The sequence below is a fragment of the Pithys albifrons genome, chromosome 13 (genome assembly GCF_047495875.1).
Source record: "Pithys albifrons albifrons isolate INPA30051 chromosome 13, PitAlb_v1, whole genome shotgun sequence".
NCBI classification, from domain to species: domain Eukaryota; kingdom Metazoa; phylum Chordata; class Aves; order Passeriformes; family Thamnophilidae; genus Pithys; species Pithys albifrons.
The window spans coordinates 19,848,460-19,868,763 of NC_092470.1; the positions used below are offsets into that span (position 1 = coordinate 19,848,460).

The 20,304-nt window shown below is 49.6% G+C and overlaps 3 protein-coding genes and 5 non-coding genes across 8 annotated transcripts; 1 reads left to right on the top strand and 7 right to left on the bottom strand.

Annotated features, from left to right (window-relative positions):
- Positions 1 to 252: 252 nt before the first annotated feature.
- SNAPC5 (small nuclear RNA activating complex polypeptide 5) lies at positions 253 to 2,985 on the bottom strand. Its single transcript, XM_071568887.1, has 3 exons — positions 2,848 to 2,985; positions 2,204 to 2,293; positions 253 to 1,742 (listed from the first exon to the last, which is right to left on the bottom strand). The coding sequence occupies exons 1-3, from the start codon at positions 2,935 to 2,937 to the stop codon at positions 1,632 to 1,634; spliced, it is 291 nt and encodes a 96-aa protein (XP_071424988.1). The 5' UTR covers positions 2,938 to 2,985; the 3' UTR covers positions 253 to 1,631.
- A 242-nt stretch (positions 2,986 to 3,227) lies between these two features.
- RPL4 (ribosomal protein L4) lies at positions 3,228 to 10,398 on the bottom strand. Its single transcript, XM_071568303.1, has 10 exons — positions 10,322 to 10,398; positions 8,501 to 8,672; positions 6,077 to 6,183; positions 5,655 to 5,793; positions 4,941 to 5,065; positions 4,608 to 4,737; positions 4,045 to 4,201; positions 3,848 to 3,931; positions 3,513 to 3,633; positions 3,228 to 3,440 (listed from the first exon to the last, which is right to left on the bottom strand). Exons 1-10 carry the CDS (start codon positions 10,322 to 10,324, stop codon positions 3,303 to 3,305), a joined length of 1,176 nt encoding a protein of 391 aa, XP_071424404.1. The 5' UTR covers positions 10,325 to 10,398; the 3' UTR covers positions 3,228 to 3,302.
- On the bottom strand, positions 4,503 to 4,573 carry LOC139678277 (small nucleolar RNA SNORD18). Its single transcript, XR_011699005.1, has one exon. It is a non-coding gene; the product is annotated as a small nucleolar RNA SNORD18 (small nucleolar RNA).
- On the bottom strand, positions 5,268 to 5,339 carry LOC139678275 (small nucleolar RNA SNORD18). Its single transcript, XR_011699004.1, has one exon. It is a non-coding gene; the product is annotated as a small nucleolar RNA SNORD18 (small nucleolar RNA).
- Positions 5,857 to 5,956, bottom strand: LOC139678278 (small nucleolar RNA SNORD16). The gene has a single exon (XR_011699006.1). It is a non-coding gene; the product is annotated as a small nucleolar RNA SNORD16 (small nucleolar RNA).
- Positions 6,259 to 6,330, bottom strand: LOC139678274 (small nucleolar RNA SNORD18). The gene has a single exon (XR_011699003.1). It is a non-coding gene; the product is annotated as a small nucleolar RNA SNORD18 (small nucleolar RNA).
- LOC139678279 (small nucleolar RNA SNORD16) lies at positions 8,754 to 8,853 on the bottom strand. Its single transcript, XR_011699007.1, has one exon. It is a non-coding gene; the product is annotated as a small nucleolar RNA SNORD16 (small nucleolar RNA).
- Positions 10,149 to 20,268, top strand: ZWILCH (zwilch kinetochore protein). The gene is given in 22 exon segments (XM_071568301.1): positions 10,149 to 10,328; positions 10,330 to 10,404; positions 10,406 to 10,509; positions 10,511 to 10,586; positions 10,588 to 10,742; positions 11,576 to 11,627; positions 12,295 to 12,390; positions 12,505 to 12,623; positions 13,284 to 13,480; positions 14,045 to 14,124; positions 14,403 to 14,558; positions 14,758 to 14,829; positions 15,148 to 15,241; positions 15,471 to 15,526; positions 16,068 to 16,170; positions 17,097 to 17,176; positions 17,374 to 17,530; positions 18,112 to 18,140; positions 18,510 to 18,646; positions 18,991 to 19,086; positions 19,161 to 19,279; positions 19,914 to 20,268. Coding segments are annotated over 22 exon segments (2,325 nt in total). The 3' UTR covers positions 20,006 to 20,268.
- Positions 20,269 to 20,304: the final 36 nt, after the last annotated feature.

A 20,304-nucleotide genomic window follows, 5' to 3' on the forward strand; every position in this document is an offset into this window, starting at 1 on the left:
GCAGGAAGTGACTCAGTGCCACATCCAGGGCTCCTGCAGCTCCTCCTGGCTGGAATGGGCTGTGGGAGGGGGGACAGCTGGGCAGGGTGTCAGTGAAACCCTTCCTGAGCTGTGGATTGCACGCAGTGCTGCCCAACTCCCCCAGGGCCCTTTGCAAAGGAATGTGCAGGGTGTGAACAGGTTTCCAGAGCTCCGAGTCCCCCTTCCCATGTTGGCCCCAGCCAGCAATCACTGGGACACTGCAGGCACAGGTGGGTGGGAGGACAGCAGGGACAGAAAGAACTTTATTGCAACATGCAGGAGAACTGTCTGTGTAAAGCCAAAAGCAAGCAAGGGGCTCATTCACAAAAGGCATCAGGAATGATATCCATGAAAACTCTTCTGCACCATGCTGGGCACAAATAACACTCTTCAAGTCAAAATCACCCTTTGGAGCTGAAATGTGGCAGAAGGGGCAGGTTGGCTGCTGAGCTCCTCCCACAGCAGCCCCTGACACACAGACCTGCAGGGAATTACCTGACACTCCATGACACTTTCAGCTCAGAGTTCTGGGGTTTCTTACCTGTCAGTCTTGGGAAAGCTTTGCTAAATCTTCTGCACTCCTTCATTAAGACATCCAGGATCCTCAAAACCCACTTAGTCCAGTACATGAAAGCTACAGTTACATCCCAACATCCACTTTCTATTGGTACAAACCAATTTAGAGCCAAATCAACATCTCATTAAACAAGGGCAGGAACTCCCAGGACACTGAATGGTGTGTTCTGACCACACCAAGGATACCAGACCCTTTGCCAAGTACTGGAATTCTGGAGGGGTCTGTAACTAAGTTCTTAAATTCCTCCTTGAAAATCCCATGAAAGCAGATGGAACTGCATTGATTTATGACGTTACTGTGAGAGAGGAAGTAAATAACAATTTAAGAGTATTAATTCCTTAACACAAGCACCAATTTTTACTGTACAATTTGTGGACAGGTAAAAGGCTCCTTGGCTGCTACTCTGAGGAGCAGGAAGTAGAAAGTACTTCACTGGACAGACCTGACAGTTCCTAAGAGCACCTGAGGGTACAGAGAGCTCACTGCTGTGCTCACAAGTTGGTGGATGGTGCTGGACCTGCATTCCCAGTGCACTGTGAGTAACTCCAGAACAGAAAACAGCTGAAAGCTGGGGACAACCCTGGGCACATCTTTCCTCACCATGTACCTTAAATTCCCAGTTTAGGCAAATGAGGTTGTAACATAATCACTGATTCAGCACCTGATTTTGTTTGTCAGCATCAGGAAATGAGAGCAGGTGAGTTATTGCTTTTAGTGTCCATGTTAAATTACTCTGGTTCATTAATTACTTCTCCCTTCCACATACAAGGATGTTGTAAAAGCTACATTAGGTTTTAAATGTGGAATGGATTATGCTACATATTGTGCAGCACATTTTCATTCTTTTAAATCTGAGTCAAGATGTGCCCAGCTTGTGGCACTGGTGTGTTCAGTGTCACTTCCCTGGACTCTCTCATGAATCACACAGTTCATATCCACACACAGCACAAAATGGAAATCAGCTGGTGAATGTTAAATGAATGAAGAAGAAATTCCTGAGTCTGTACTAAAAACCAGCTCTGACTTTTTTCTCTCAAGAATCAGATTCTTCCTCCTCTTCTTCCTCCTCCTCCTGATGGTCCTGAAGACTGAGGTGTAGCTGGGTTTGATTGATGGCAGCCTCGTTGTCCATCTGCCCAAGAGTCTGTCACAAGAAAAGGGCTGGTTATCAACCCCCAAATTTATTAAAGCTGTGAATTCACAGTGTTAATTGGAGCTCTCAGAACTGGTGGCTGAGAGCCCACCCCAGCCAGGATCACCTGTCCATGGAAAGGTGTCACCTGGTCCAGGATGGGCAAGATTCAGTGAAAAGCTCAGGCCGGCCCTGTCCCTCCATCCCCACCCTCAGTGGCTGCACCAGTGTCACAGTTCAGAGCATTAGACATAATTAATAACCAACCCCCTGGAAAGAAGGTGCTGTGTTCAGGGATGGCAAAAGGCAAAACCCTTGGAACATAAACCAGACCCAAACCAGGCATGTTACAGCTGAGCTTTGCACTGACAACCACGAGGAACAGGAAAAGCACCCCCAGGCCCAGCTCTGCTGGTGCTGACCCCCACCCTGGGGCAGCCAGACCCTCCCCAGCCCTGCCATGACCCCCTCACCTGCTGGGTGTCCCCTGCGAGGGCTGAGGAGGGCACAGGGACGTTCTCCTCGTTGGACCTGATCATGGACTGCAGAGCCAGCTCTTCCACCTGGGAACAGGAGCAGCACAACCTGAGCACTGCCTGGGCTCTATCAGAGCACTGCACATGCAAACCCCAGCACCCATTCCGGGGTATTTCACACTCCACATTTCTGGCTCAGACTCGGGATTTTTACTTGTCACTCTTGGAAAAGCTGTTTCTGCACTTCTGTTCTAAGCTCCTTCATTACCCCATACCCAAGATTTTCAAAACCCAATTAGTCTTTCCTTGAGCCATCTCAGACTCATCATCACGTCTCTATCCAACCGCCAGAATTATATACAATATATATATAATATACATCATTATATTCACCCCTTGTGTACACTCACAGTTACATTTACCTCTTAGAGATGCGTCCCACCTACATCCTTAAACGTGAGCGTGTCCTTCTCTCGGAGCAGCAGCACATGGATCCCACCTTCCCCACCGCCTGGCACACCGGGGCCATTCCCTGCGGCCTCTCCCACCTGGATCCTCCTGCAGAGGGACCCCCCCGGGGCGCGGCCGCACGGCCCCGTCCCTGAGCTGCCCCCGCGGTGCCCATGGTGGTCCCCCCGTACCCGCAGCCTCCGCAGCTGGTCGTGCAGCGCCGCCTTGACCCGCAGCAGCGTCTCCTCCTCCCTGCGCAGCTCCTGCAGCCGGCTCAGCATGGTCCGCGCCGCGCCCGCCCGCGCAGACACAGCGCCCCCCGCGCAGGGGAGGAGGCACGGCACCCCGCCCCGTGACGTCACACCGGCGTGACGTCACACCGCGAATGGCACTCCCGCGGGCGGTGCTGCCACCGCGCGGCCGCTGCTGGGCACGGCACTACGCGGGTTAATGCCAATCCAGCCCACCCGAGCGCACCCCGGTCCCGCGGGCTCAGCCCGACTCTCCCCCTCTCTGCTTGAAGAGTTTCCATCTCCCCGCCTGCTCAGACAGCACAACCGACACGGTCTGCTCGGTTCCAACTGCGTTTATTGGTTGCACACCCCGCAGGGCCCTGGGGCAGCGCTGTGCTCACACAGGGCTGTGCTCACGCTTCAGCCTTGCCCTTTCCTGCTGGCTTGGACATCTTGGCCTTCTTGGCTGCGGGCTCTGCCTTGGGCGCAGCCGGGGCCTTGGCTGCCAGCTTGGCCTTGGCCTTGGCTTTCTTCTCCTCCTTCAGTTTGTGCTAAGAGAGAGACAGAGACCATCAGTGTGTGAGTCCAGCACCACCCCCCAGTCAGCCCTGCCCCTCACTCACGTTCTGGGCGTGGCGCAGGATGGTGTTGCGCCGCATGGTCTTGGCGTAGGGGTTCAGCTTGATCATGATTCGCAGGTTCTTCAGCGGGTTCTTCTTCAGGACCCTGCGCTGGATCTTCTTCCTGGGAAGCACAGACATGTACTGTCACCTCTGTTTGCAATGACAGGTTTGAGAAATTTCCCCTGAAATCTGGGCAACTGCAATTCCTTGTGTTTACACCCAGAATCAAAGGAAATGCCAGCCCAGCACAGAGAGGTCTGGCCCCTCAACAGCACCTCATGCTTGGCAATGACTACAGAGACCACCCATCACATTCATGAGACGAAAGCACTTACTTTGGAGCACGCAGGGCCTTCTGGATCTCCTGGCTTCTCATGATTCTTCCAATATCCGTGTTGGTCATCTTGTGCATTGGCAGGCTGTGAACCAAACACGGATGATCAAGCCACAGCTAACTCCCTGTGCACAGGCATTCAGGAGGAAGCCCCAGCACCCTTTCCCCCAGCCCGGCTCTCCCAGGGGCTGCACCCACTTGTAGTCACTCTTGAGCGTGGCTGCCTTGCGCCAGGTGCCGTACAGGTCGTCCAGCTTGCGGAAGGCGCTCTCGGTCCAGATGCAGAAGCGGCCGACGTGCCCGCCCGGCGCCAGGCGCAGCAGGTTCAGCTTGTTCACGTTGAGCAGAGTGATCCCTGGGGCAAACCAGCACAGCAAGCCCCTCAGTTTCTGCTTCACATCAAGCAATAGGCAAGAAGGATGCAGAAACGGACTGGGGGTTTTTGGCTTCGACACTCAGAGCCACATACACCCATAAGTGAAAATCTATTGCATTTTAGAATTATTAATTATCAGTCCTTTACCAGATACAAACTTGACAAGCTTATTTTTAACTGCTCCAAATGCAGCTCAGGGTTGGGAACAGCTGTAACATTTGTCCCAAACACCCTCAACATCACCAAAGCAGTTCTCACTAAGAGCGTATCAGCTACTGCACAAGTCAGAACTTCCACCCAATCATGTGTTTCAGAAACACGGACCAATGAAGTGGAACCTCATCATGCCAGGCAGTGTCCTGGCAGGAGAGCCAGCCTGAGGTACCTGGGATGTTCCGGAAGGCTCTGATGATGCCGTTGTCCTCGTTGTAGATGATGCAGGGCCCCCTGCGCTGGATGCGGCGCCGGTTCCTCATCTTGCCCTTCCCGGCCCGCATGCGCTGGGAGGCGTAAACCTGGCAGAGGGCAGAGCTGTGAGCACCCCAGGGGGCCAACAATCCCCCCAGGCACCCCCCACAGCTGCAGTCAGAACGTCACCATCACCACTGTGCATCTGCAACACGGACCAGTGAGGAGTTCATCATTCTCAGGGCTGAAATGCACAACTACTTGGAATTCACCTGCATTTGGCTCTTAGAAACACACCTCACCAACTCACCTTTTTGATGTCATTCCAAGCTTTGAGCTTCTTAAGGAGCAGAACAGCTTCCTTGGTTTTCTTGTAACCCTCCACTTTGTCCTCAACAACCAGAGGAAGTTCTGGAATCTCCTCAATGCGGTGACCTAGGGAGGATTTCACAAGACATTTTGCTACCCATTTCTCAAGGTTATTGCCTTGTGTATTCACAAATGATAGAACATGATAAACTGGAAATTAAATTCATGACTCAGCACTGGTCTGATGCCCTGGAACAGAAAGAGGTTCATTCAGAGAGTGACAACACTGTGATCCACCCAAAGGCAGAGAGATGCTGAACTCAAGGCTCCAGTCAGAACTTCCACTGTTATCATGTGTTTCAGAAACACGGACCAATGAAGTGGAATCTCATCATTTGAGCAAAATGAATCTACATCAGACACATTTGTTCTTGGTATATTAAAGTACTTGAGTCTGACCCAGGATGTTTAACAGTCATTTTTAAGCTTGATCCTCCATTGGGAGGTGCAACTCAGCAATGCTGTTCAATGAAATAATGATCTAATATTCAGGCACAGCAGTGGAGTTTCAGAGGACTCCTACAGGCCTGTCTCAGACAGGACTTGATGTACCTGAGTATTAAGCAAATCTTTGTTCCATGAACAGAAAGCAAGCACAAAATTCCTACTGAACCACCATGTGGTACCCAGCACTGGCCCAGGCCAACACTCCCACCTTTGGACATGACCAGGGCTGGCAGGGCAGACGCAGCCAGGGCAGAACAGATGGCATAACGTTTCTGTGTGATGTTCACTCTGCGGTGCCAGCGCCGCCAGGTCTTGGTCGGGGCGAACATGCGGCCACCACGACACATCTGAGACACAGTTAAGGACAACCCTTTGGAACATTCTTTTCCCCAAAGTGACCCTTTAGTGCTTGCTCAGCGTTCATGGGTCGTCAGCCACCCGTGCCAGGACTCTGACAGCAGGCAACTGTCCCTGAGCACAGAGTAAGACGCAAATTACGACATCATGGCAAGACAGGACACATCCCGTGGCTCCAGAGACGCAGCAGGAGCCAGTGGAGAGTCCACTCCACACTGAGAGCCTGAGAGGTCAGTTTGCAGCACCCATGGAGGCACTGCCAGGGAAGGATACATTGCCAAAGGCACCCTGGCCTGACCGGTGCGTGCCACCTCCTCGCACTCGGGGGATACGAGCAACAGCTCTCCCAGTACCCCATGACTCGGCACTGGTCTGGTGACCTGCAACAGAAAGAGGTTCATTCAGAGTGACAACACTGTGATCCTCCCAAAGCCAGAGATGCTGAACTCAAGGCACCAATCAGAACTTCCACTGTTATCATGTGCTTCAGAAACACGGACCAATGAAGTGGAATCTCATCACTTCAGCAAAACAACATTAATCAGGTAAATTTATTCATAGCATGTTAATGCACTTGCTGCTGACATAAGATGTTTAACATACTCGTTTTCAAGCTTCATCCTCCATTTGGAGTGACTTGTCACTGCTACTCCTGGGTTAAAATGTTTACATGAAACCTTAGAAATAAGGTCGAAATGCACATCCCCAGCACAGCTTTCTGGGGAAGCAGAAGTTTTCCACATCTACAAGCTCCTGAAACAACTCTTAACAAATGCCCATTTGCAGAGAATTTCTGTTGGCAAAAGCCTCACGTGGTGAATATGGAGCAGGGGATCTAAAGTGTGTTTTTTCACCTGATACACTTCCATTTTGTACTTTTATTGCAAGGAACGTAGATCCCACCACAGGACCTTGGCAGAGTAATCTCCCAGTAAGACATTTCAGCCCCCAGAGCACTTTGATGCTCCTGGGAGCAATAAAAATACTTCACACAATTCCCACCCGACTGTTAACACCTGTGGGGATGACAGTGTGTTTGTGAACCCTCTGATGTCTGAGGTGATTGATGAGGAGATTGACATGGAGCAGTTCAGAGTGTATCCCTGAAGGAAAGCAGTTTGGAGTGCACCCTTAGGGAGCAGAGAGCCACCTGTGGAATGTGGGATACCTTGGAGCCAGTGGAATGTTTCCATGTATGCCTGGTGAGCTGACTAACCAGTGGTGTGATGGCATATTATACACAAGAGTAGATAAAAGGCAAAGCTGTCACTAAAAGTTGTAAACTCCAAGTGCTAAGCCTGCTGATGCTGCTGTGCCTGATCTCTTCTGGCTGTCATTAGACCCCCCTTACCCCTACAAATGGTGACCCCAACAAACCCCCAGAGCAGGGACCTGGGGTTGTTTAGCCTGGAGAAGAGGAGGCTCAGGGGAGATCTCATCACTCTCTAGAACTACTTAAAAGGATGTTGTACCCAGGTGGGGGTTGGTCTCTTCTCTCAGGCAACCAGCAGTAGGACAGGGCACAGCTTGAGCTCTGCCAGGGGAGGTTTAGGCTGGATATCAGGAAGAAATTCTTTCCAGAGAAAGTGCTCAGGCATTGGAATGGCCTGCCCAGGGAGGGGGTGGATCTCTGACTCTGGAGATGTTTAAGGTGACACTGGATGTGGCACTGAGTGCCATGGGCTGGTGATCACAGTGGGATTGGACTTGATGGTCTCAGAGGTCTCTTCCAGCCCAACTGAATCTATGATACCATGAGCAGAGTACCAGGGAAGGCGCTGCTGCTCTCCCAGCTGCAGCCTGACCTCAGCCCTGGTGCCCCCATACCCGTGAGCTCCCAACAAACCCCCAGAGCAGCAGAGTGCCAGGTGTGCTGCAGACTGAGCCCACCACAGTGCCCCCATACCTGTGAGCTCCCAACAAGCCCCCAGAGCAGCAGAGTACCAGGTGTGTTGCAGCCTGAGCCCACCACAGTGCCCCCATACCTGTGAGCTCCCAACAAGCCCCCAGAGCAGCAGAGTACCAGGGAAGGCGCTGCTGCTCTCCCTGACCCCACCTCGTGCCCTCCCAACAGACCCCAGAGTGTCAGGGAAGGCGCTGCTGCTCTCCCTGACCCCACCCCGTGCCCTCCCAACAGACCCCAGAGTGCCAGGGAAGGCGCTGCTGCTCTCCCTGACCCCACCCCGTGCCCTCCCAGCAGCCCCCCAGAGTGCCAGGGCAGGCGCTGCTGCTGCCCCCGCCCCGCCCCGTACCCTCCCAGCAGCCCCCCAGAGTGCCAGAGAAGGCACTGCTGCTCTCCCTGACCCCACCCCGTGCCCTCCCAGCAGCCCCCCAGAGTGCCAGAGAAGGCACTGCTGCTCTCCCTGACCCCACCCCGTGCCCTCCCAGCAGCCTCCCAGAGTGCCAGAGAAGGTGCTGCTGCTCTCCCTGACCCCACCCCGTGCCCTCCCAGCAGCCCCCCAGAGTGCCAGGGAAGGCGCTGCTGCTCTCCCTGACCCCACCCCGTGCCCTCCCAGCAGCCCCCCAGAGTGCCAGAGAAGGCGCTGCTGCTCTCCGACCCCGCCCCGTGCCCTCCCAGCAGCCCCCCAGAGTGCCAGGGCAGGCGCTGCTGCTCTCCCTGACCCCACCCCGTGCCCTCCCAGCAGCCCCCCAGAGTGCCAGGGCAGGCGCTGCTGCTGCCCCCGCCCCGCCCCGTACCCGCGAGCTCGCTGACGGCGTAGGGCTGCCGGTTGTTCTTGCGCAGGTTGGTGTGCACGAAGGTGACCACGTCGGGCCGGATGGGCGCCTTGAACACCGCGGGCAGCGTCACGTTCTTCCCCGAGGCCTCGCCCTTCTCCGAGTACACCGAGATCAGCGGCCGAGCGCAAGCCTGGGGAGGGGGGCAAGGGCAGCTCTCAGCACAGGGACGGAAGGAGGGGCGGCATTCCCGGGATCGCCACGCCTCCAATATCGCTCAGAGCTCGGGGGTCGTCAGCTGGCAGTGCCAGCACACCGACAGCAGGCAACTGTCGCTGAGCACCGCATAGGACGCAAATTACGTCATCACAGCAATATTGCCCACTCCAAACTGTGCCCCAGGCACGGCCCACGGGCTCAACTACATCCATGGATTTCCAAGGAACTGGGGCAGGATTACTCTAGGATTGAATCTCTGCACTCTTTAATAAACACCTTCTAAACTACACCCCATCTGCTATTTAAAAACCCCACAGAACCCCCACCCTTTCTATTTATTTAAATATTTAAATGACCCTGAGATCAGCTGAATTGGTTAAAATTTGGTTGTAACAATGCCAAGGTCAGGGGTTCAATCCCCCGTGTGGGCCACTGACTTGAGAGTTGGACTCGATGATCCTTGGGGGTCCCTTCCAGCTCAGAACAGTCTGGGATTCTGTGAGACAAAATACTTAAATATTTACTAATATTACTTAGATTATACTTAACAGCTGCAATGCTGAAACCAACTTCCCTAACACAATTTAGAAGCTCACAATGACTGCAGGTGGTCACACGGTCAGAAGGAGTTTTTGTGAAGTCTGGGCCCTCCAAGAAATCCCTGGTGCCTAAAGTTTGTGAGGTGAAGAATTAAACTGCCCTCAGCATCAGCTGCCTCTCAAAAGGCTGAAAGGATGCCCAAAAATAACAGCACCCTCTAAAAACTAATCTTTTAATATTATACTGTGCTGGTTGTTAATCTCGTGACAATAATGCAGGCAAAGCATCTGCCCTCCCTTTCCCATCCAAAACTCGCTTTAGAGGTATTAGAAATACTAAACCACTCAAAATTAACCAGCAATAAAGTGCTGTGTTTGTCACACCGGGCACTGGCAGGGCCTGGCCCTGGTGAGTGCAGAGCCCAACACGAGCAGCAAACCTGATGGGGTGGAGGAACCAGAGCACAGCCCGAGCTGTGCCGGCAGGAAAAGCTGTTCACCTGCAAACTGGCTGCGGACCAAGGCCTCTTAAAACATGTTTCGCTATTAAAAACCAAAACAGGTTATAAGAAAAATAAATGAGGCGTTTATAGAGGCCCTTCTTTTCCACGGCTCGTAGTCGCAAATGCTCCCGAGGGCTTGTTTTGCTGTAGATTAATCCGTGGGGTAACTAAAAGGCTCTGCAGGTGGCGATGGGGGCCCAGGCCGTGTAGTACCCGGTGAAAGGGGCACTGGGGGGGGGGGGGGACCGCGCCGAGCTCCGGCCCAGCCCCTCACGGGCCCGACGGGACCCCCTCACGGACCCTCACGGGACCCCTCACGGGCCTCTCAGGACCGCCCTGAGGCCCCCCTTGCCCCCCTCAGGGCCCCTCTCGGCTCCCACGCGGCCGCCGAGCGCTGCCGGGCCCAAGATGGCGGCCGCGCGCCCCACGCCGCCAGCGCGGCCCTCGGGCTGCCCAGGGCACGGTCCTGCCCGCCGGCCCTGGCTCCCCCAGCCCATCCCAGCCCGGCCCTGCCCCGCTGCTCTCCCGGCTCCCCCCCCGTCCCGGTCCCGCTGCCCCGGCCCCGGTCCCGCTGCGCTCACCATGGCGGAGCTGCGCGTGGCCCGCCCGTCTGCGCCGCGCCCCGCCCGGAAAAGGAAGGACGCCTCACCCTCCTTTAATTACGATGCATGTCCTTCCGCTCCGTGCCCGACGCTGCTGCCGCGCCGGCCCATCGGCTCCCAACCCCAGCCCCAGCACTGGCCCAGCTCTGGCCCGGCCCCAGTCCATCCGGCCCCGGCGCGTCTCTCAGTGCCCATCCCGAGCTCTCCGGTGGCCTCTGTCCCTCTCAGTGCCCTCCCAAAGGCTGGGAACTCCTTTCCGGCGGAGGGATCCTCATTGCGCTCCGCCCTCCCCTCAGAGCGCGCGCGCGGCGCGTCTGGCGGGAGGTTCGGCTGTGGCGGCCATGGCGGCGGCGGAGCGGCGGCGGCGGGCGGCGAGCGCGCTGGGCGGGGTGCTGCGGCGGTGGGCAGGGGTTACCGGGGCTGAGGGGGCTGTGCCAGGGCTGAGGGGACTGCTGCGGCGGTGGGCAGCGGTTACCGCGGCTGAGGGGGCTGTGCTGGGGCTGAGGGGGCTGCTGCGGCGGTGGGCAGTGCGGGGCAGTGCCGGAGCTGACCGGGATGCTCTGCCGGTGGGCAGTGCCGGGGCTGAGGGGGCTGCTGCGGCGGTGGGCAGTGCGGGGCAGTGCCGGAGCTGACCGGGATGCTGTGCCGGTGGGCAGTGCCGGGGCTGAGGCGGCTGCTGTGCCGGTGGGCAGTGCCGGGGCTGAGGGGGATGCTGTGCCGGTGGGCAGCGGGATCGTTCCCGGCTCCTGCTCCCGTGGGGATCGGGGTCGTTCCCAGCCCTGTTCCTGTGGAGATCGGGATCGTTCCCAGCCCTGTTCCTGTGGGGATCGGGGTCATTCCCGGCTACCGCTCCTAACGGGACCGGAGTCATTCCCAGCTCTGTTCCCGGCCCCGTTCCCGGTCCTCTTCCCGTGCGGGTCGGGGCCATTCCCGGCCCTGTTCCCGTGGGGATCGGGGCCATTTCCGGCCCTGTTCCCGTGCGGGTCGGGGCCATTCCCGGCCCTGTTCCCGTGCGGGTCGGGGCCATTCCCGGCCCTGTTCCCCTGCGGGTCGGGGCCATTCCCGGCCCTGTTCCCCTGCGGGTCGGGGCCGTTCCCGCCGGCCCGGCCTGTGGGGTCGCGGCTGAGTTAACTGGTTGCTGTGGGGGGCTCAGTGTGTGTCGCTAATCCTGCTGTTTAATTAGGGATGCTGAGGGGAAAAGCTCATCTGTGTCAGCGTTTGCTTTTCCTTCAGGATACAGGAAGAGGGAAGGGAGAGTATCCCTGAACATCCCTATCTCTACGAGGTAAAGTCATAGAGTGGTTGTTCTAATAGTTGTATTAATCTTGGGAGTTTTGTAAGTTTGGTAACAGTTTGAAAATAAAATCATGTGTTTGTTTGAATATATAGTAGTGTAAAAACCAGACTTGAAATGAAGACTCAAGAAATATTGCTCTGTGTGGGAAAGCTTAAATAAAAACAGATTCCTTCGTTCTTGGGGCAGGATTGATTTTTTTTAATGTCTAACAGCATTTAGAGCTCTTGTGAGATATTCAAAGAAGGAACTGATTGATATTTGATGAAGGAACTGATTGATATCTGAACACTTTCAATGAGTGTGCTCCATCTCAAGGATATCTGGTGACAGCAGTTTCCAGTGTTCCCTCATAGCTCAGATTCTCTGAAGTTTTGTTTATAGAACCAAACTTCAGCCTTTGCTGCAATCAGCTTGTTGGAATTTAAACTTCCTGTGTTGATTAGTTGAATGTTGACAGTTGTTGCATTTTCACAGTTGATTTGATTCCACCCATGGCATGGAGTGCTTGTGTTCCCATCAAGTACAGAAGACTGTGATTCTTGAATGGCTGCAGTGGGGTTGGAATTAGTTAATTCTGCAGTTTCTGGTACAAAAAATCCCTGGAATGCAGCATTTCTGTATAATATATTAAAAAGTTTCCATTCTTTTTTCCCAGAGTGATGTAGAGATCTGTTTGGTTGGGGGCAGTTGCCAAAGCCCCATTGGAAGGTTTTGGAATGGGAACAGTCCAGTGTACATTCTGCAGAAAGCAGTAAGTGTGCAGTGAGTTGTTAAGTTTTTTAAGTCCCATCCAGACTTTTCCATTCCCATCAAGTATTTTCACACCCCTTGGAGTTTTTGACTTATCTCCACTTCTTTCTTAAAGACACACAATGAGGAAAGTGACTCATTGGAAGAATCAAAACCAGATGAAGCTCTTTCTCCTTCTGAGCTTTTGCCAAAGGAGAGTCCTGGACCTGCAGCTCTTTCTGTGGCAAGAGCAAAGTAAGTGGCAAAGGTTTCCCTGCCCTTGTTGATGTAGTTTTATTTTGCAGCTTTTGGCTCTTTTCCAAATTTTCAGGACCTGTTTTGTTTTCAAACCCAAAATAAAATTGGTCATTAGTTTATGAGCACATGTGACAGTTTTCCATCTTGACAATGGTCCCTCCTGGCTAAAAGTGTTTAACAAAGTAGCTGAAGGATGTACTGGAAAATCACTTGTGAGCTGTGCCCTTGGATTGATGGGATTCACTGGGTGTAGGGGAGCAAAAACCTTCCTCAGACCTCAGTGCTTCTTTTCTTGGTAAAGCTTCTGCTAAAAAAAAAGATTAAAAATCTGATTGGGGTCTTTGGTGTTATTGAAATACCAAGTCATGGTACCAAAATGTGGTTTGCTTAATTAATATATTCTTTTAATGAGCTTAAAATGTAAAATTCAGTGTGATTTTAGACTGAGTCTAAGTGAAAACATTATATGAATAATATTCTCAGGTGTGAGACTTTCCTCACTGAGTAACATCTAAAGAAATGGTTATAATCCTGCATTCCTTTTGTGAAATGATTTGAGTCTGCTAACAAGGCATGGTAGAGAGGAGTGAAGGTTTAACAGGGATGGATTTATCTGTGTTTGCTGGCATCTTATTTTCTTCCTGTTCTTATTTCTAGGCAGTTGGTTTCCTTATACACAATGGTGCAGAATCCCAACATGACCCACCTGGGGATGGGTGACCTGGTTGTGCTTCCCCCTCTCTGGGTCAGGTGTGATGGTTCTGATCCTCAGCACACCTGCTGGGTTGGGGCTGAGCCTCTCAGGGCTGGAAAGAACATCACAGGCATCAACATTTACATGGTCTCATGTCATGGTAAGGTTTCATGTTGCACATAATCAGTTGGGTAAAACTTGGCTGTAACAATGCCCAAGGTCATGGGTTCAATCCCCTGAGTGGGCCACTGACTGAAGAGTTGGACTGGATGATCCTTGGGGGTCCTTCCAACTCAGAATAGTCTGGGATTCTGAGATAAAATTCAATGGGGAAGGCTCAAAAATGTGGGAATTCTGATGTCATGGTGCTGTCTTTTCTTGTGTGGTGTTGGCTTGGGAATGCTCTATGTTTGTGGTTTTAAAAAGAGAAGAGATCTTTTAATGAGTTCTGGGGGGAAACAGCTTTTTAATAGACTTAGTGCACCTGTATCTGCAGGGCAAGAACAGCAAAGTCAAACTGCTGCCACTCAGCTTCTCACACAACCACTGACTCACCCTGAACATTTCTGTGTTCACACCAGCTCTTGCCAATAGTACAAATGAAAGGAGAGTCCCTGCTTTCTGCAGGACACCAGAGTCATGCTTGAGAACCATTTGAGAATGAATTTTAAGTGCCAGATTTGTGTCTAATGTTTTTCTCCTTCTCACCCTTTTCCTTCCTTAGGTCCTACAGCTGATAAAACCTGTTTTGTAAGCCTGGAAGAGCTCAAAATGGAACATAAAAGAAGGCATCATTCATCTGTTGTAGGTTTTTACACTCTTGTCTTCAGTTTAAGTTTAAAACTCTGTTTTGGGGTTTATAATGCTGGTTTGGGGAAGCTTTAGAGATTCTGTGTAAGAACTCACCTTCTTATGATCTTACAGTACATCAGTGTCTTGAGGGAATGTTTAGAATGCATTTTTCTGATATTAACCCTTTTTTGTGTGTTTGTGAAACATTTTTGAAGTGCTTTTGCTGCATAAAAACCAATCACTGTTGTGGTGGGTTTGTTGTTTTTATTCTTTCCATCTGTTCATTGCAGGTGACAACAAAAGGATTTGCTCAGTACGAGCTGATCCAAGTTGCTGCAATAGAGGACACCATTACAGAATCTGGAAGCAATATATATGTTGATATTACATGGAATATTGTTGATAAGATTCTGGAGACTCCCCCACTGATTTCAGCTGCCACACTGGTAAGTCCAGAGGGGAAAAACAAACCCAAGCTCTTGGCACAACTTACATCATGAGCAGTGTAAAGGATAACAAATATAACCAACAAAACCTGTTCATAGTTTAAAGTATGAGTTTTGCTAACATGCATTTCAGCAATGACAGTTTTAGGACACTTGATTTCTGGAGTTTGGAACTGACATGAACTTCTGGCACTTGCAGAATATTGCCCTGGAGTGTGGGGACCTCAGGAGTCCTGTGTACCAGGTGTATCGGGAGCTGCAGCTTCTGCTGGTAAGTACAGGGCAGAAATTCCCATTTCTGGTTTCCACAGAAAGTGATTTCATGGGTTACAAACTTACTTTGTTTAAAAATTCATCAGGTGTTTCAAAGATAACTCTAAGCTTTTATTTTACATTAAACTTTGAGTTGAGTTTTAGCTTTGAATACAAAGAGGACAACTCATCCAGGAAATTCTGTAATTTTCTAAATCCTGGTTATCCATGCAGGGATTTGTGATTCTTGGCAAAGTTCCCTTTGTTCTGAAGTACAACTTGTGCAGAACTTCCAGCAAGAACTGATGTGTGGTTTTGATGTTCCTGCTGCCTTTAGGCTTTGGCTGAGGGTTTGAAGACTGGTGTGACCGAGTGGCCCGAGCCACTGGAGTCTGAATCAGCTGTTGAACTGGTCCAGGAATTCCTCACTGGTAATGGCTGCTTGTTCCATGTTCTTGTATGAAAGTAATGACAATAAAAATAGCTAAAAGTAAGTCTTTTCAGACATATCCTTACCCAGTAAAACCACTTTAAAATGGACATTTTTCCTCTGTTTGTCGGTGTGTTTGTGAGTTAAGCTGTGCCTGGGGATTAATGGGATTGGTTTGATCATCTTTCTTTTTCATAGTGCTGAAATTCATCTTTTTTTTCCTCTGCCAGATTTAAAGAAGAAGCTGGATGGAGATGGTATGTCTGGGAACAAGAATGAAACAGAGGTGCGTGCCATTTCCTAGCAGTTGCTTTCTCATCTCACTTCCCTTGTAACTGCAGCTATTTCAGATTTTCACTGTGTCTTGTGTGATATTTATATATGTAAAGAGATGTAAAGAATTGGTGGATCTTTTGCTTTCTGTTTCTGCTGTGTTGTTGGTTAAAAATATGTTAATTTCTGTATCAACTAAACCAGAAATATTCTGTATCAGGATAACAGGGGATTAGTTCTCTGTTCTGAGAATTTCTATGTATGGATTTTGGCTTCCAGGAGCACTGCTGGGTATCCAGACAACCCTTGGCTGGGATCTCAGGTCTCACTTTGCTCCCTGACCCAAGGCTGGTTATCCAGTGTGATAATTCTGGAAAGAATCAGACTCATTTTTAAATAAAAAATAGGCTTCCAAATTCCTATGCAGTGGTAGTTGCCCTGGAAAAGGGGAAATATTAGTGATGGATCCAGCTTTGATCTCTGGAGAAGTTCAGGTGTGTAAGGATTTGAATCTCAAGCACCTTTTTTAACTGAAGACCAACAAACTCTTCCAGACCATCAAGTGTGACACAGCTGCAGTGGACAGTTACATAAAATCCATCTTCAGTGAGCGAGGAGACCTGGATTTTGCTGAACAATTATGGTGCAAAATGAGAAGTAAGTGTATTGAGGGGGTTTGCCCCACCTGTCTTCCTTTCATTCTCCTCTCCTCTGCTGTACCATATTGCTTTGGCAGGGAAACAGGTTTTAAGGACTGATCAGCTCTTCAGAAAACTGGTATGAACAGTCTCTTTTATCAAAGAGCTCATTTCAGGTGTGTAAGATGATACACTTTCTTACAACATGCAAAGCAAGACCAGCATCCTTCCTGCAGGAGCCCCTGGATTTCATTTCATAGAATCCTAGAATGGATTGGGTTGGAAAAGACCTCCAAGATCAGCAAGTCCAACCCTTGATCCAACCCCACTGTGATCACCAGCCCAGGGCACAGAGTGGGCTGGTGATCACAGTAGGGTTGGATCAAGACATGGTGGATTCTCACTCAGTGCCACATCCACAGAATCATGGAATGGATTGGGTTGGAAAAGCCCTCTGAGATCATCAAGTCCAACCCTTGGTCCAACTCCAGTCCCTTTACCAGATCATGGCACTCAGTGCCATGGCCAAGCTCACCTTAAAAACCTCCAGGGATGGGGAATCATTTGACTGTAAAAGGTACTGAGCAACTGGTAGTCCCCATCTGCATTAAAACTGAAAACTGTATAACATTTTATTCTTTCTAGATCTGAAGGACAATTTTCAGTGTATATAGAGAGAATGGTGCTAAAATCTGTCTACAAAATCTGCTACTTTATGCCCTGAGTCATCCAAGTTCAGTGGTCTCTGATCATTGTTTCTTTAGAGTAACCCTTTTTAAAGTCATCATGTGGCAAAGTTACCAGTGCAGAGCACTCTGTCATTTATTGCAGCTCTCATTCTTTAATTGAGGTTTGGTTCTTGTGTGTTGGCCCATTGCTTCTGACTTAACAGCCAGAGAAAACACCTGGACTGGTCAATAAAATACTGTGTGTTTGTCTTTGAAGGTGTCAGTTCCTATCAGGAGTTGATAGACTGTTTCACACTGGTGATAAAATCCCTGGAACGTGGGGAGATACAGCCCTGGGTATGTATTTGTATTTCAGAGCAAACCTTTACACTACAATATAGTTCTTGTCACTTCACTGCCCTCCCTTGTGGTGCATTGTTTTTAAAGTGCTCTCACGTCTCACAGTGTGTCTCTGTTTCCATGGAGTTGTACTTCTAAACAAGGTGATGTTTTCACACACAGTTCCATCATAGGAATCCTTTTTCCATGTTCAGATCCATCAGGGGAGCAGCAGCTTCCTACGGACATTGATCCAACAGTCCTACCATGGCCGGATGGAGGGGGTTGCCCTCAGTGGCATCACCCCCATTCGAATGCTCTTTGAGATTGGGCTGGACAAGATGAAGAAGGATTATGTCAGCTTTTTCATAGGTAGGTCTGGTACCTGTTCACATGGTCAGACATTCAAGAGGAAAGGTATTCCATGCAGGAAATACTGAACTTCTTGGTAACCTCCATCTCTCTTCTGTTCCCATCTGCTCAGGTGCAGTTTCCAGCTCCTTCATAATTGAACTTTTCAGTTGTACAGGGTTTCAAAATTTAAAAAACTAATTTGTTTCAAAGGAGCTGTAGCTTTGTGTTTTACCATTGTTGTTACCTCCTTCCTTTCTGTTTTGTTCTGTCATCCTGGTTTCATTCTGTTTGCTTTGCTTTTTTATTTTCACCCCTTGTAAACCTCTATGTCCCAAGGAGGGATTGTGTGGAATGTGTGGTGGGTTTCCTCACTGTGCAGCCTTGGTGGCACACAAATCCTGCCTCTACCATGGCCACTTGGCAGGGCTTTTTTATTTCTTTTGAATAAACAGTCATGCCAATAAATAACATTACATTCTTAGTGACTTTGTACTTTTCTTTGGTAGAGTTCCCTGTTTGATTCCCTGAATCTTGCTTATATTTTATCTGATACGATGTGTTACATTTTAATTACTTTTTGTCTCTTGTTCATTTTACAGGCCAGGAACTTGCAACATTAACCTACCTGGTGAGATGCTTTAGTTTTATTTTTAAACTCTAAAAGCAGTATAAAGTAGGGCATGCTCAGCTAATGCAAGTCAGGTCATGCTTATCTGCTGAGAACTGAGCTGCAGATCATGAGAGTGGAACAACAAACTGCAGGAATGTCATTGTTTCCTAATTCCTGTATAATTAGCTCAGTGTCTCATCCAGGTCACTGTCAGGCAGGACAGGGAATCTTTGGTCACACTTTGCTGGAACTTTGTTCTGAGTCTGCTGGGCCTCTTTAAACTTTGGCTCCTCAAAAAACCATGAAGATTCTTTTAGTGCACTGAGCATATTTATGTGTGTGGAAAGGGAGTGCTGAGGTGAGAGCAGAAGCTCTTTGCTGTTCCAGGATTACTTCATTTCCACCTCAGTGGATCTACAAGAACAAGTTCATCGTGTTCAGAAGCTTCACCACATGCTGGAAATAATGGTCAACTGCAGAGTCTTACTCCAGTTTAGACATGAGAACCTCTTCCCTTTGACACAGTAACTATTTCATTTTTACTTCTTTCTCCTCAAATAACAATAAGAAATAGAGATTCTTTGGCAGTTGTAAAGAAACACTCAGGTAAAGCAGCTCTCCTTTATGCTGATGATTGTGAGATTGCAGAAGGAGCAGTTGGATTTGCTGCTAAATGTTGCTTTGTGACTCAAATTAAAAACTGAAGGAGATAATAAGATGTGAGAGCAGTTAATTGTGCACCAGGTTTCTGCAGTGTTGCACAAGCATTTCTCCTAAGAAAGTAACTGGATGATATAGTTGGACTCAATGATCCTTGTGGGTCCCTTCCAACTCAGAGTAGTCTGTGATTCTGTGATATCTCTTGCAGGGTTTGCATGAAGTACTACAAGGAGAACCCTCTGAATGAGAAGCACGTGTTCCAGCTGCCCATCAGACCAGCTGTTGTGAAGAAGTTCTATCAAAAGTAAGAGAAACTTCAGCATTTGCAGCATTAAAATCCAGCTGAGTCTGAATTTTGATTTTTTTTTATTCTCTCAGTGAACACCCTGAAATGTGGAAGGTGGAGATAAGTAGTGGGCACGGAGCAAAGGAGGTGAAAACCATGTGGCAAGTTAGTACTAATCCTCCAGTTGAACATATGGCATCAAACCATTCAGGTAAGGACTGTTGGTGGTGAGAGGAAATGATGGAGGCACACACCTCAAACAAATCCAGTTCTATACTGAGTTCAGTGGGTCTGAACTCTTTGACTCTTCTATTGACTTTTCCTCAAAGCAAAATGATGTTCTGCCTTTGAATAGAAGAGTGAGGTGGTATTTAGAGAATTGAGTATTTCCAGAAAGTGGTGACTTTTTGCCTTCTCACCTTGTCTATGTTTTTAGAGTTGAAATGACAAGACAGTTCCAAATGTGAGCTGGTTAAATGTTATCCACAGAATCTTGCAATTTATTTCTAAAATCTTTGCCTGTATGTCAGACTGGTTTTGAGGAGAAATTCCCCTGTTAGGAATGCTGGTCTCTAGTCAGGGAAGGAAGCAGGTGCTGAGGGGAGAAGACATTCCTTACTGGAGTGAAATGCAGAACAAGTGAAAAAGAAATAATGTGCTTTTTTGGAGTGAGGTTTGATAGAATGTGGTGATTTAGTAAAACTTTCCTGCTGTTACTCATTTTTGTCATGAAGTGCTTCAGTAAAACTGAAGTTTTGGAAACAGTTCTTGAAGCTGCTCCATGAACTAATCCCTCCATTGCCAAGGACAGTGGCTCATCCCAAGCTTTTCCCTTGTCCTCCCAGGGCTCTTTTCCGACTCCACAGTTAATGGGAGCAGTGAGGAAAGACTCTATTTTGTCACAATGACCACCTGCAGCCCAGTGCATTTCACATGAGCTCATGTTCCTCTGCAGGCAGGACTGGAAAGGTAAAGTTCAGTGTCTTCTGTGTCCCAACAGGATGTTTACAAACACTGATTCTTTCAAGTTCATCTTTGGCTTTAATGTGCTTAAGTGGGACCTACACAATTCATCTGCAGGCACCTGTTTGGTTTGTAAATATTGTTCATGTAACACTGTACAGTAGAAATACTTTGCAAATACAGTAGATTTTTTTGTTCATGTATTTACAAGCATTCAATAAAGTTGTGCACTTTGGGGTTTCATACTTTATTTTTGTGCATTAAGGGTTCAGT